The 16143-nt window shown below is 41.6% G+C and overlaps 1 protein-coding gene across 2 annotated transcripts in view; it reads right to left on the bottom strand.

Moving 5' to 3' along the window:
- dcc (DCC netrin 1 receptor) overlaps nucleotides 1–16143 on the bottom strand; it is a 403570-nt gene that overhangs the window by 288063 nt on the left and 99364 nt on the right. For both annotated transcript variants that reach the window (XM_050052349.1, XM_050052348.1), the window contains exon 2: nucleotides 2532–2894. In XM_050052349.1, coding sequence (XP_049908306.1) covers nucleotides 2532–2894 — 363 coding nt within the window. The remainder of the gene's footprint in view (nucleotides 1–2531; nucleotides 2895–16143) is intronic.

Below are 16143 nucleotides of genomic sequence, written 5' to 3' on the forward strand. Positions count from 1 at the left end.
TGTGTGTTTGTTTGTTTGTGTGTGTGTGTGTGTGTGTGTGTGTGTGTGTGTGTGTGTGTGTGTGTGTGTGTGTGTGTGTGTGGTATCCAGAACCTCATTATCAGAGTCTCAGAAGTAATCAGCATGTTGGTTAGGCCTATAATTTGTCTTTCCATCAGCCAACTTAACGAAAGTGAGTGAGTCTAAAAGACAAACTGTCTGACCTCACATTTAAAAGTCCATTCCTGCAGCTTTTCTGTCTGAATAAAGCTGGCATTAGTCAGAGGCCTGGTCTGGAATTTTATTAATTTTAAAGAGAGAGGAAAAAATGCTTAACATTTAATAAACATATCCAAAACAAAATTAATATCATTTTGTATTAGCAATGTTCTTGATACGTCTGTTGATAGGTGACAGTAGAGCAAGTCACCTAAACCAAATTATCGGGCATCAAATGATGTGAGCAAAACCTAAATTTGTCGCAATCTGTAGATAATTGATGGTGTAAATGATCTGATGTTTGATAAGTCTCAGATTTTTCTTCAAAGCCATATCTATTTTTCCACCTACCAATTAAATATGAATTTGAAATCCTTCAAACTTGCTATACTCTCATACAGTATACTATCCCACACCATAGGTAGTGCTCACTGTTGGTGATGGTGATGCACTTAAGCCTCTGTGCCTCTCTGTCTATTAATGTCTTCCATAATGGTATTGATCTTAAGCCACACTCCACTTAGTAAATTACATTACAGGTGAATTACTTTGGTTCTATTAAATAAATATGAACAGTAAAATAAATGGAGGAAGCTGAGCAATATCAAGTGCGTGTGTGCGTGTGTGTGTGTGTGTGTGTGTGTGTGTGTGTGTGTGTGTGTGTGTGTGTGATCTGCCAGAGTNATAAATGGAGGAAGCTGAGCAATATCAAGTGCGTGTGTGCGTGTGTGTGTGTGTGTGTGTGTGTGTGTGTGATCTGCCAGAGTAAAAGCCAAGGACAGGTCAAGGTGTCATGAAAACATCAGAATGAGAGAATCTCCTCTCGTTCCCTTCCCTTCTCTCATTTTATGTCTTCCTTTCTTCTACTCTTATTGGTTAATATCCAGCATGTGGCCCTTGATTTAAGTTCATTTTGTCTAACAAATCATATTTTATCATCACAGTGCCAAGTGGAAGAAACCCAGGGTTGTTTAAATCCAGAAAAGAAGAGGACCTAACTTTGAGCCCTGCAGGACACCAAAGTTTTGTGAGCAGGTGGAGTTTATCACTATTTTAAAAGCAGGTTTGGAAAAAAAGGAGATTCTGAATCAATCAAAGGCTAAGCCTTAGACACTGGCTATTGTGGCTTCAACAGTTTGTGTATTCATACTTATCCCTCATTGTGCAGTGCACACAGCCACACTCATAATACACAGGAATGTATATAATATGGAACTGAAGTTCAAAAGTGTGAGTTTTGCCTGGAAAATTTTAGCTTGACAGATGACGACAGAAGACTAGGACAGTGTGTCGACATTGCTCGCTGTTGTAGAGTCTGTGGATGGAAACAGATCCAACATGCTAATGCACATTCAATACAGTCATCACCTAGATGTGCCAATCACCAGGATGGTAAATGACTTGGTGTTTTGAATGTTTAAATATGCCAAGGTGGAACTATGTGTAATTAATCTATGTATTTTGGTATTTTCAATTTCATACCATAAGAGATGCTTTTCAGATTTTTAGTCTTTTGTGACTTGTTGCCTTTTGGGAAAGTATTTGTTCAGTTGTTCAATGTAAGACATTAGTGTTTAAAATGTTCCTTATTTTTACGATGAAAATTGTTTACCAACATTGTCAGTGGGCAAAGAAACCAAACCTGGCTTTTGTGTACCGTTACACCCATACCGGCTACATTGTGCAGACTGTTCAATAAAATCAAGTATTCGCAGTAAAGTTGTGCTGAAATCTGATAAAACTATGAATCATTAGCTATTCTATACAGAGATCCCACTATAGAGCTGCCACAAAGTCCCATCTTTATGCCACCTTTGCATTTTTACACAGAACCAAATGATGACAGCATCATGGAATCGCAAAATCAAAAGAGGTGTGACGGGCATGACTATAAAAGCATAAAACATACACATTGGCAGCACTTTAGAAACAATAACAATGGCATTAATATGCCAATAACAATAATTTACACTCTTTGTTATATGGCGGCTGATCCCACCCTCTGCTCGAAGGGTAAAAAGCTCCTGAATCTCATTGTTTTCCCAATTTGCGCATATTAAAATCTTCCACAGTGGGTCACACACATAACACATAGTCAAAACGTCATACCCATCCTGCCCATGGTCCTGTCGTGCCCCCTGTCCTGATTATACAGACACCAATTCCGCACTGTCACTACCTTCTGTGGTGGCTTAAAGGGGAGACAACTTTGTCCCCCCATTTCGCAATCATGCCCACCTTGAACAGGCAGTGTAAAAGGGGATGATGAGTAGTAGCCTGTATGTGCTGTTAGCAAAACAGAATTTGTGTATTAGAATAGAGCCATCACTTACCCGCCACAGTGACCCTGGCAGTCCGGCTAACAATACTCCCCAGTCCGTCCAGTGTAGCGAGGCACTGGTATTCACCCTCATCAGGTCGATGGTGCCGCGAGTGCACAACATTCTGCACCAGCAGCGAGCCATTAGCCAGCTGCTGCCGCCGCTCGTCCACCACCGTGCTCAGCAGCACATCATCCTTACGCCATATGATGGTGGGAGGTCCCACCACTGCATCAGACTGCGCCTGGCAGTCGAGCTGCAATACGCCACCTCGGACCGTAACCGTGTCCTGAGGCTCCAGAGTGAAAGTGAAGTCCACAAAACCTCCGAGACTAGGTGATGAGGAGGAGGAGGAAGTTGAGGAGGCATCTGAGGCTGTAGGAGGAGAGAAGATGAGGAGTTAGATGAAGGTGAAAAAACATTAAATCACCAATAGGACAGTTATTAATGCAAACTCAATCGCCAGAATACATGTTGGCATTGTACGTTTCTGCAAACCAAGTATATATTATATCTGTGCATTTTTACATAGCGGATACACTGATGCTAAAATGCCGTGATTCATGCTTGTTTATGGTTGCGAAGAGATTATGTTTTGGCTCAAAACACCCGCTTTTAGTGGCAGAATTCCTGCAGGAAACGCAGCAATGTCTCGGTTCAAACAACAGTTTTTCATGGCACTATTCCTGGTGGAAACAGTGACAAGTTTCTAAAGAACACCCACATCTGGGGGCTGAAAAGCAACTGGAAATGCTGCCATGACCTGCTAAAAAATAACCAGTATTGTTGTTTGCTTGTCTCGAAAAGTGGTCTGCAGCTTGGCAGGTGTCTCGTCTAGGTAACACATCCACCATCCTCTCCACCTTCCAGTGATTTTCCAATTCAGCTCATATTCTATGTAACTTTAGAAACATTGGTATGATACATGTTAAATGCACAAATATAACATATCCATGGTTTACAGAAATGTACAATGCCAATATATTCTTCTGGTGACTAGGCTGCTCCATCACATAAACTGACAACAGAGCTGCAAGCAAATACAGGTGGGGCTCATAAAAGAGATAGGATAAAACAGGGTGTCCAGTGGGGGATGTGACATATTCAATAAAAGATACAATAAATCAAAACAAAATAAATAAATGAGCAACTCTGGAGGTTAAGCAACATCTCATAATACCAGATCAAAAGTGTTCATCACAACTGGGTAAAGTAGGCATCTGCTGCGGGGCCCAAGCCTGCGGGGGGCTCAGGGTCCACATGACAAGTCTGTTTCTTTGTTAGCTGATGTAAGTTGCGTGAGAGCAGACATCACATCCTGCTGTAGGCTTCATATGAAAATAACAGCTGCTATAATAATGTTCTCATAATAACAACAGATGAAAGGACAATGTGTAATGTGAAAGGCAAAACATGAAAAGCCTTAAAGGGGACCTATTATGTTCATTTTCAGGTTCATACTTGTATTTACAGTTTCTACTAGAACACGTTTACACACTTTAATGGTGGAAAACACTTTATTTTCTTCATAGTAGAAGAAACTTTGACCATAAAACAAAAAATAAGGAAAAGCATAATAGGTCACTTTTAGAATCACAGTGTGCTCTACCTGTTCAGCATCAAAGAAAAGACGTAGCCAGCAACTAGCCAATATACTGGAGTATGCCCCCAAGTTATAGCAGCTTTAGGCAACAAATACACTGGCCAAACATGCTGCTCTGCATCATCACCCTTGAATAAGTATCAGTGAGTAAAAATAATCCTTAAGTATCATTACAAACTGTTTTATGTGCTCATCTCAACATGAATGAGATAATTTCACAACACTGAGAAAATCAAACAGTTTTTCAGGGGGTCAACATAACCATCACCGCCTGGCTCCAGCTGTTGAACCACAAGTGGAATCAAACCCATAACCCATAATGCTTTTCACTGCACACTTTCAGCGTCAAAGCTTTTTTGTAGTAGGCGAAGAAGGACTTCAAGTTGTGTTTATTTTCTCATGCTTTTATCTATTTATTCATTTATTCCTGTTTTGGCGGATGTTTTCATTCATATTTGTAATTAGTTTTGTCAGATGTGTCTCTTCACAGCAGTAAACATGAGTGAGTTTAACCTCCGACCCACAGTGCTTTGCTCTGCGGGATAACTCATCATCTCCACCAATGCCACATCAACCTGTTGTATTCTTTGTTTTTATGTTTTTATATTTGGTTTAATCTCGTGAAAGGCTCCGACGGTGGCAGCTTCTCCTCTCGCCTTTGATGCCGACGCTGCTAAAAAGCCTTTCATCCTGATCAGAGAGGCAGTTTGTTCGGTCAAAGCCGCCGTTCAGCGTCTGTGTGTTTCCTGGAAAGTCTGAACAGAGGCTGAGAACGTTCTGAAATCACGTCATTACGTGACAAAGTTGGCTTTGAAGCTCAGCAGATGTTCTTTTTTTCTTTTTGATTTTACTGACGCTCCTTTTAAACCCTCACAGCTTCGGTTTCTCCTGCAGGAAAACTCTGATCAGACAAACATAAGGTATGAAAAACTAAATACTCTCTGGATCTCTTCCCAACTGGGATAAAGAAACGAATGGAGAACAAAAGTCATTTATCAAAGATAAACTGGGTTTTTGCTGTCAGCATAGATATGTTTCTTTTCCTACTCAAATAATAGGACAAAACACATTGACTGAATAAGGAACCATTGGATCCACACAGCCCTGTAGGTCAGAGATTAGATATCCTGAGGTTAACAGTCAAAGTCCTCTCAACAACTCCCTCTGCTCTAAAATTCTCTACTTCTTTATAATTATTTGGATTTTTCAAATTTTGGCTATTTATGTAAGTGCTCGGTAATACATTCTGCAAGTTTCCTCTGGAATTCAGCAAGTGCTTCTAATCTCTACACAATTTATTAAACCAAAATTAAACAAAGTAATTTGTAACTTTGTATCTATAATTTGTGCCAGATTAAAAAAAAAATCCAGGAAACTCCCTAAAAAATTATCAAGAAATTACAGACTAATAACTCAAAAAAAAGAAGATACAATAAAATAGTTATAAATCAGGGAAGAAATTGCTTGACTTTAAAAACTTTATTTCAGTGGTAAAATTCTCTGTAAACTCTCAGATCTAATGAAACAGTTAATCATATAAACACTGGTGAAAGTAATTACTTAAAAAAATCTGTCTCAATACGCCACCTTAAGGTTTACATGAGCAAAACCTGTTCATGTTAAAGTGCTTGTGGAGACAAGAAGGATAGTCGAGGGGCAAATCGATTTTATAGACTGAGCTGAAGTGAGAGGAATCTCCTCTCCTCAAAAAAAAAAAATAAAAATCAGGCACTCACGTCTCATTGTAGTAGTTTTGTGTCTATGTGTAGTCATTCTGAGTCTTGTTGCTTTGCTGAAGCATTTGCTTTTGCTCAAGAGGTAGAAAACCTACAACTACCATTATGCACTGCACCGAACCAGACCAATAAACACTCCTGCTGGTGGGTGACATAATGTAAGCTTGGCCGCTTTGAAACAGGAAAACATATGGCAGCCAGTAAATGATCTCGAATTACAGTTAAACAGTAAGCTAAAATATGTTTCTGAAAATACTGAAGGCAAAAACTAGGCAACGCAGTAACAAAATCTTGGTTTGTATTTGATTAGCACTGCTGAGCTGATCTCAGTTTGTTTTTTTGCGCCAGCTCTCTTTTAATCCACTATAATTCATACTGTTTGTGTCCGTAGTGGCAGGCATATGAAAATCCGTAATACAATCTGTCCACTGGATGATGCGTTTTGCGATTTGAGTTGAGAGATGATAACCTGGAGGGGAGTTTACCACAGTTCATTTACACATACTACCCACACAGTTATGATACAAAGCTGGTTGAAAATCAACACAGTATCCGTTTACAGCACCCAATATCCACTTAGAGTATCTCTTTATCACATTATAATGCAAAATTACGAAATTAATATAATGTTTTATAATTGTGAAAGTTATAATACATTATGATCCTTGTAAAAAAAACATGTCAGTGAGTGACCAGCAATTATGAAGTATTGATACTTGACTTTTAAGTCGTCATAAAATGCTTTATAAAGGTGTTATAATTGTTGCATTATGAATATGTATGCATTGTTATAACAAATTAGAATGCAATAAAAGGATGTCTGTAATGCAGTATGGACATAGGCATCCCAGAAAGCATCCATTTTCTTTGAACGTAAGAGATGGATATTGAGATAATACATGTATTACAGTAATGTTAGAAGGCAGAACATGTCGCTGCATGTTTAACCTTGTGCTGCTGCAGCCTTTATGTTAATTTGAATGCATTCAGTTCAGACTCGTGTCATTTTGAAGTGTTACAGGTCTGACCTGTAAGAGTACTGTCATGACTTTTACATAAAAGTGTGCCTTGTTTGCCCCACATGAACCTCCCACTTCTTGGTTGCTTTTAAAAATTTACTGAAGGTCACGTCCTAGCAGAAACTGAGCACATATTACATGTAATATACTGTTTAAAAACACAACAATGGAAATAAAAAGAAGAGGAAGAATTACAGACCCATATAACAAAGCGTTAGCATTTATCTCCCAACATGAGGGAATCCTTCCATTTATTTATGTTTTTTTTTTGTTTTGTTTTTTTATTTGACCTTATTTCTTTATTTTTTGGCCAATAGACTAGATGCTAATAGAACTTATCTAAAACAAAGTTTCCAGAGAAACTACAGGGCAGGACATGACCTGAGTGTCCTCAGCTGTAGCTAAAGCAGTTAAGCAAAGTGAGAACAGGAGTCAGAATCTGTGAAATCTTAACAATACCGTAAACTGGGGACACCTTCCCATCCTCCCTTAGATTTCTTTCATTATTTACAGCTTTCTTTTGTTCCTTCATTCCTTATGTTCCACCTTTCCTTCCCTACCCTCCATTCCATTTCTTTCTGTCCATCCTTCTCCCCCTTCCTTCTCTTCTTCCTCTCTGTTCTTCTTTTCTTCCTTCTCTCTTTCTTTCCCTTCACGGTTTCCTTCTTATTGATTCCCCTTCAGCAGTCCTCTCCTTCTATCTCTCTATCAGTAAATCACCATCTTGACAGCTCTATCTGTACTCACTCCCACCAGTTTCACTCACACACACGCACGCATGCATGCACGCACGCACGCACGCACGCACACACACACACACGCACAGTCAGTCAGTCAGTTCATCAGTGTGTCCTTGTCCTTGTTGTCCTGCAGTTTGATGCTATCACTCTCTGTCTGCTCTCCCTCTGTCTCTTCTCTCTCTTAACTGCCACCTTCTTATTGTTTCTTCGTATTTCCTCTTTAATGTGGAGCTTGTCCAAACTTTTATATTTATAAATACAAAGGTTTTATTTTACTGGTCCATTATTTTATTAATAACGTCCTGATAATGTCGAGGTGAATTCCCTGAAGAGGACAATGTATTTTTGTATCGATTGTGGGTGAAAACACATAGTTCAATTAGTAAACTTCTAAATAATTAATTTAACCCAGAAGGTCTTTTAGTCAAAGCACAGCAGTGCTATCTGAAATGTGACATATGTCTGCAGATGAGCATGCAATTCAACATATGAAGGACACTTCCAATAATACATGAATCATCATCAATATGTACTTGGGTCTAAATTTAGCTTTTAAGGTAAATCCTATTTTTCCTGTTATTTATGTTGTATTTAAAATGCATTACTACATTATTCTTTACAGGAAACTTCCTAAGAAATAAATAGGAAATTAAAGATCCATGAAATAAAGCTGTCTACTACTACTGTCTCTCTGACACAACAAGCAGCTTTATCGTCAGCGCTGCTGCTTGGCTCAGGCTTTCCGAAATTCAGCTTTTGATCAGAAAAACTTGTTTGATAAAGGCCTATTTCAATCTCCCCAGTTGTAATGTCCAGTAAAAATATTTCCCTCTGAAAATATGTAGGCCTAACACCGTGTCCAAGCAAGTGCCTCTGCCCTCTGTCCTCACTGAGTCCATTAAATACACACTTCTGTGACGTCATGTAAAGCAACCACTCTCGAGATCATACAAGTTGTAACCAATTTAAAATGGGTGAGTGGGCCTACGCTGTAATAACCGATGATCATTACCAGAAATTCAGCTCTGGTTTGTGGATTGTGTTTGGGTCATTGATAAACGCACATGTTTACGGGTCAGGCGGATGGATTGGTTCTGATAACTGGCCAGGTTGGTGCATGTTTTAAAAACCCTGACCCACACATCCCTACCTTCTACCAAACTACACCTGCCAACCATATCACCATACACAGGGAAGTGTGCATCTACTCATGGAGGAGAGGCTCAAGCTTGTGACAGCATGAACTAATAGCGTTGTCCTCTGCTGGGTTGTAATGTAAGCTAGATCAGTGGAGCCAGGTGAGCTAGCACTAGATGCATGTTTTCATCTATGGGGTGATCAGGTTGGCAGGTGTAGCTAGGTAGAAAAAAAAATAGTTCCTACATGAAACTGCTCACAACAAAGTCTATGGATTATCTTGAGAAAAAGAGCAACGTATCCTCACAAAACGGTTTGTATCATATCCTACGACAATGCAGACACAACAGTTTGTATGATATCCTGCAAATGAGTACCCCAGAAATGACGTATCGTACAGTTACGTAATTAACGTACGGTTATGGAGGTTAGATTTAGATGTGTAAAGTTACTGTGGTTTACCCTGGAAATCCAGAGTTCTCGCGAGAGCATAATTTGAATTTGCTCAGTGAGTCACTCTGGCAATCAGCCGAGCCAAGCTGCACCATTCACATCGGTGTATCTGATATAGGCGGGCCAGAGGCGAGCTAAACTGATGACGACAGCACTACGACGAAGTCCGGAATCAGTCACTAAACATTGCAAGATGGCTACGGATGAACACCAGTTGTTTGAAACGGCTTTGGCCGCTACAATGAACGAGTTAGACTTGGCTTTTTCTCTAAAAGAGGAACAGAAGACGGTGCTCGAATCTTTCCTTTGCAAGAAGGACGTTTTTTCTGTTTTGCCGACCGGATACGGCAAGAGTATAATCTACCAGTTAGCTCCGCTGGATAGCGCTCTGGATACGTCACCCCGTGTATTGTTCTAATTGGTCGTAGTGTTATCCAATTGCGTGCAGTGATATTTTCAAATGCATGCTTGGTGCCGCCCCTCGAGTTGGGCCATTTGCATTACTCATAGCCAGACCCTAAATCTTTCTAGATTTGGGTCTGGATTTCTAGGCTAACTGTGGTTAGTATTAGGAAAAGAAACATGGTGAGGATGTACCTTAAAATGACTCAAAAGTTTACCAAAAGCTTCTGAACATGCGTCTCCATGGGAGAGTCCAACCTGCCTCCTTACAAGACCGCTCGGGACTGCTTTTTACTCCAGTAATCAAGTACTCAGTGCATTGGTCAAGTGATCACAGCCTTGCAAAATACATGGGATACCTAAAAATTTGGGGACATTACTTTTCATAGTGAGATTCAATAAGATTCAATAAATACTGAGCATGATCTTAACAGAAAATTATATCCAACTCAGATTCTGAAAGAATACCACATGATGCTCCGAGCCTTAACAAGCCATAAAAAGAACAACAATACATGTACTGTGAGTCAATGGAAAGTTAGCAGGATCCTACAAGACCTGATTAGACCAAATTGGGACCTGGTGTGAGGGCTTGGTTATCAGGAACAGAGTGGCCTGTTCAGCAGACACTCTGCCAGTCAGAAATTTGCTGCAACCTACAGTAAGTCAACCTCACACAGGCTGAGAAACTCTAGGAGTGATTTTTATAATAGAGGTAGAGCGGTAGAAGGATATAGAGCCATCCACAAGTTTAAGTGATAAGATGAGAGTCGGTGACAGCGAGATGGACAACAGCCAAGACCATCTGAGCACGCACACACACACACACACTCTGACTGTGGTTGACACAATGGGCAAGTGTCTGAAAAGCAGACTGCATTAAGACTCTGGACAGCATCCAAATATTGCATGTGTGTTTAAACTCTGCCGGCTGCTGCCTGCCAGCAGAGGATCATCTTGACTGAACAGAGGAAACAGGAAGGAACAGAAACTATGAGGGAATAAAAGAGGGAAGAGAGGAGTGACATATCAATCAAAAAACTAAACGCCCCTATCTGTCACAGAGTAGCTCGGTTCTCATTCCCAGGGCGTCAAATTCTGGAGTCTGTAGAAGACGCACTTGGGTTTTGACTAACTCCAATGCAAACCCATCCATGGCAATGACATAGTATAAAGGTGAGAAAAAAAAGTCAGAGTCAGGAGGGAGAGAAGGAAAGGGTCATAGATGGTTCAAACAAATACAGGTCTTTCACCCAAGAGATGACTGTCTAAGTACCTATTAAACCCAACCCTAACCAAGTATTTGTGTTGCCTAAACCTGAAGTTGTTATGTTGACAGGTTTCCTGTGAACATGGAAGTTCATTTTGGAAAAAAAACATTATGCAAGTGGAACAAGTGGAACAAGTGGAAATCTGAAAGAAAAGAAAAAAATCAGTAAAATCATCCTGACTTCACTTATGAATTCTGAAATCATAAATCTGATTATCTGGATTTTGGCTTTGAGTTTTTCACTTTCAATGCTGATACAAACAAAATGTATCTTAAATGTGTACCTGCAACGTCAAGTAGTAGAACGAAAGTTACAAATGTAACTATGGTTCTATGAATCCCGAATGATCGCCAGAGGCGGTGCTTTAAGCACTGAATATTCCCCTTCGCGCATGCGCAGTTCGAGTATATATACCAACAATGTCACCCATGACCCCTGGATGCCCCGAAAGAGACTATATCTTCCAGTGACATCAGAGGATAATTTCCTACAGAATCTGAGTGACTGAGTGCTCTGGCGGTCATTCGGGATTCATAGAACTGTAGTTACATTCGTAACCTTAGTTCTATTTCATCTCTGCTGACTGCCAGAGGCGGTGCTTTAAGCACTGAATGACTTACATTAGCAAAGTCATGAGGAATCCAGATTACAGACCTCAATGAGTAGAATAAGAGGATTCTGGTAACAGGACCACACCCAGTGGGTGGGGAGTGGCAACATTCACCCTGTAGAACCTGGAGAAAGTGTCTGGTGATGCCCATGAGGCAGCGGCACAAATGTCCTCCAGGGATACTCCTCTCAGTGCCACCCAAGATGTGGAGACACTCCTGGTAGAGTGGCACCTCACACTGGATGGCAGGGGATGGTTACTCACCCCATATGCATTGTGGATGACATCCACAATTCAGTGTGACAGACGCTGTTTGGAGAGAGTGCAACCCTTGCTAGGGCCACCATAGCAGAGGAAGAGCTGTTACGACCGTTGAATGCCTGTGGTAACTGCATTATATGCTCTTAGGGCCCATACTGGGCACAACAGTTACAACTTGTCACCCCTCTCTCCTGACGGAGGGTCAAACCGTGCAAGCCTTATAGGCTGGTTGAGGTGCGAGCATGACAGCACCTTAGAGAAGAACGCTGGGTTCGGCCACAGAGTGACCCCTGATCCATCTGAGTTCCACCTCAGACATGAGTTACTGACAGACAGAGCGTGCAGCTCACTGACACGCTTCGCAGAGGGAATGGCTGGGAGGAATGCAACCTTATATGACACCCACTTCAGCTCTGCCTGTGCCAAGGGTTCAAAGGGAGGCCTGCATAGTGCATCCAGCACCAGGGGAAGATCCCATGCTGGGGGTCTGGTGGCTCTTGGAGGAAGCACCCTCCGAGCCCCCTTCAAGAAGAGGGACACCAGACTGTGGCTACCCACTGTGCCGTTGTAGACCCTAGCATGTCAACATGATATGGCTGCTACATACACTTTCAGAGTAGAAGGAGAGTGGCCATTGTATAGAAGGGACTGCAAGAATTCAAGGATTGTAGCCACAGAGCAATGCATTGGGTCTTCACTCCGACACATACACCAGTTGGAAAATAGCTTCCATCTGTTGTTGTACTGCAAACGAGTGGATGGCGCTCTGGCATTCATTATGGTATGCCTGACGGGGTCCACACAGCTGCTCAGCAGCAATGGGGCCCTCCAGCAGCCACACACACAGTTGGAGGCGTTGGGGATTGGGATGCCAGATCCGACACCCTAGCTGGGACAGGAGATCTCTCCTGTTGGGGAGGCGCCATGGCACGCCGCGACAGAGTCTGCGCAGCAGAGGAAACCATGTCCTCCCCAGCCAGAAGGGGGCCACCAGCAGAATCCTGTGACCCTCCTGAAGAACTCTCTGAAGTACTGGCTGAATCAGAGGAAGCGGTGGGAAGGCATATAGAAGACCCTCTGGCCAAGGATGAACCAGGGCATCCTGGCCTAGAGGGCTGGTCATCTCTGCCAAGGAGAATCACCGAGGGCAGTGGGTTGACGCCTCTGAGGTGAAGAGGTCCCCCTCTGCTCCACCAAAGAGGTTCCAGATGGTGTGCACCACCTCCGGGTGGAGGCGCCACTCCCCTGATGGGGGCTTTTGACAGGAGAGGAAGTCTGCAAGGTGGTTCTGCTCTCCCGGTAGATATATTGCCCATAGGCTGATCAAGCAGGGGGCTGCCCAGGTCAGGAGATCCCGTGACACCTGCAGCAGCCGTGCAGACTTGGCCCCACATAAGACATACACACACTGAATCAAACGTAGTTAAACTCCTTTCAAGAGGGAAAGAATGCCGTCGCAGCTCCTGGAGGGCGAATGTCTGCTGCTCCGACCGACAATGGCCACGGAACTACTAGCGACGGGATATAAGTTTGAAATGCAGTTGCAATGCTTCCAAAAGCAACCTGTGCACGAGAAGATAAAAACGCAATTATCCTCTGATGTCACCTGAAGATATAGTCTCTTTCAGGTCATCCAGGGGTCACAGGTGACATTGCTGGTATACATACTCGAACTGTATATGTGCGAAGGGGAATATTCAGTGCTTAAAGCTAGGGCTGTGCGATATGATCGTTTAATATTTAGCCCTATCGTTTATATCGTTGTGACGCAAATTACACTTTTTACAGCAATATTTTTCGTCATTTGGACGTTTTATTGATCTGATTCACCAGCTTTCTCACTACCAGCGCTCCCTCTCTTCACTTACTCTCTAGCTTGCTCGAGCACACACAGAGGCACATTTATGCCGTTGGGGGGGGGGGGCGCGCGGGCGTGTATTAAAATGTGCTATATCGGGATAGGTATCGTTATCGGGATATGACCTATGACGGGATATGAGATTTTGGTCATATCGCCCAGCCCTTCTTAAAGCACCACCTCTAGCGGTCAGCAGGGATAAAATAGAACTACAAGTGCTAGAAGAAGAAGAAAAAAAAGTAAGCAGAAAATAGTAAAAACTAAAAGCAGAAAAGAACAGTACTTAATACACAAACTTTTAAAAACGTCTGAACCAATGTTTAATATCAAAATAAAGCACTTAACAATGGTGCAAGAAAAGCTTAATTTTTTTGCAAAGGCAGATTTGAACTTGAAATTGAACCACTATTAACAAATAAATTCACATAATCAATAAAACACAATATAACAAAAATAATTTAACACTAAATAAAGGGTACACTAATAGTAACAGCAAAATAAAATTTGAGTTGAAATTATCTCCTTTAGTCAGGAGAGACTCAACGACCAGACATTATCTGTTTAGGAGTAGCTCAAATTGGCACTACATTGAGAATAGCTGGTTAACCTATAGGGAGCCTGATCAGTTTCTAATGTGAGGCTGACTTTGCTCACTAACTTTGGGGCTAACCCTCTTCACTTTAATAAGCAGGTGAGAGGCAAGACAGGGGGACATGGCTTGGGTCTTGAGGAGTTGTTGCATTTATTCACTCATACATAACCTAAACTGTGCACACAATGCAGTGCTTTGTTTAACTTTATAGTTGCTCTGGTTGCTGCAGCCTTACTGTCACATCACCATCACACTCCCTCTCACTCTAAGCCACACACTTGCTTCGCATACAATCTTGCACAAATCTGTGTTATAATTTAGTCCAGAAAGTACTGTTTTTACAGGAACTGGTTTTGGTAACCAACCCTTTCAGTGGTGTGATCTAGCTGTAAGGCTATTAAATCAAAAGCTATAACAAAAAAAAACACACTTTTCAGCAAAATTTAGTCTAGTTTTAAGTAACAACTTTCACCTGTAAATCACCAAAACCATACTGTGCTGTTATCAACTGCTCCAACAAACAACTGTGAAAAGCAAAAATAATGATAATGATGGCCCTCCACAGCACTTTCACATCCAGACTGTGGGGGTAGGACAAAAGAGGTTTGTTAAGAGCCTGTAACAATTTCCAACCAATTTTGGGCGAGGGCTTTGAGCCTAAATACTCTCAACATTAACACAGAATCACTAGATAACAAGGTGAAAAAAGCTGTCTTGTCGATATGATGACGTACACAGTGAGACTATAAATCTGCCAGCTGTCTGTACCTGTAATGTCAAGGCACCTGTGCATCAATATCCTTAGATTCGTTAGACCACTGGTTATGTTAAAAGCCCATGTGCAGAACTGCTTCATGGAAACGTTACAGTTTGGTAAGATTTTAGCATCAATATGGTGAGGAACCTTGAATTGTTAGTAGGGCTGGGTATCGATTCAGATTTTCCAGATCGATTCGATTCGATTTTCAAGGACACAGTTCGGTTCGATTCACGATTCGATTCGATTTAATTCAGTTTAATATCGATTCAGTCAAGTATATTTCAATTATGACACAAAATTTGCTTGGATATTAAGATATTTTCTGAGAACTAACTAAGTATATTTAACAAGGAACCCTCTGACCTGGTGCATTACTATTAAAAATACTGTTTACATTAAGAATTGACCCCAAAGCAGTACATTAGTCATCATGTACTTTTATTCAACATTACATGACACATACAAAATAAATATTTTAAATTAAATCTAATCACAAGGCAGACAATTTAAATAAAGTGGCTACAAAAAATGTAAACAAAGGACATCCACAAGTTTGCTGCCTGTAACCGTCTTATAAAGCTTTTTCCGCAATACACTACAGTGGTTGTGATGCACACATTGACTGTATCAGAAGAGAAACAATGTAGGTAAACCCTGCAGCAAAGTGAACCCTCTTCCTCAGAGAGGATCTTTGCCCCCCAGTTTGTTCCTGGCGGCAGAGCAGAGTGAACCGTCTTTCTTCTCAGAGGATCTTTGTCCCATGAGAGCAGGCACTAACAGCTCCATGTCCGCAGTGTAAACAACTTTGCTGGCGATTTGACAGTCACTAGAAGCACATTATGACCCTTTGTAAAAGTTTCTGTGTGGTACTTGTGTTGTACATGAGCTAACGTTAGCGGCTAAGGAAGTACTGAGAGGCTGTCCGGTATGTGTGTGTGTGTGTGTGTGTGTGTGTGTGTGTGTGAGTGNACAGTCACTAGAAGCACATTATGACCCTTTGTAAAAGTTTCTGTGTGGTACTTGTGTTGTACATGAGCTAACGTTAGCGGCTAAGGAAGTACTGAGAGGCTGTCCGGTATGTGTGTGTGTGTGTGTGTGTGTGTGTGTGTGTGTGAGTGTCTGAGGAGCGTCAGTACGTTAGCTTGTTAGCCGTAACGTTAGCCTTGCTGTTTGTCATGTTAA

Source organism: Epinephelus moara, chromosome 9, assembly GCF_006386435.1.
Source record: "Epinephelus moara isolate mb chromosome 9, YSFRI_EMoa_1.0, whole genome shotgun sequence".
Taxonomy (NCBI): Eukaryota; Metazoa; Chordata; class Actinopteri; order Perciformes; family Serranidae; genus Epinephelus; species Epinephelus moara.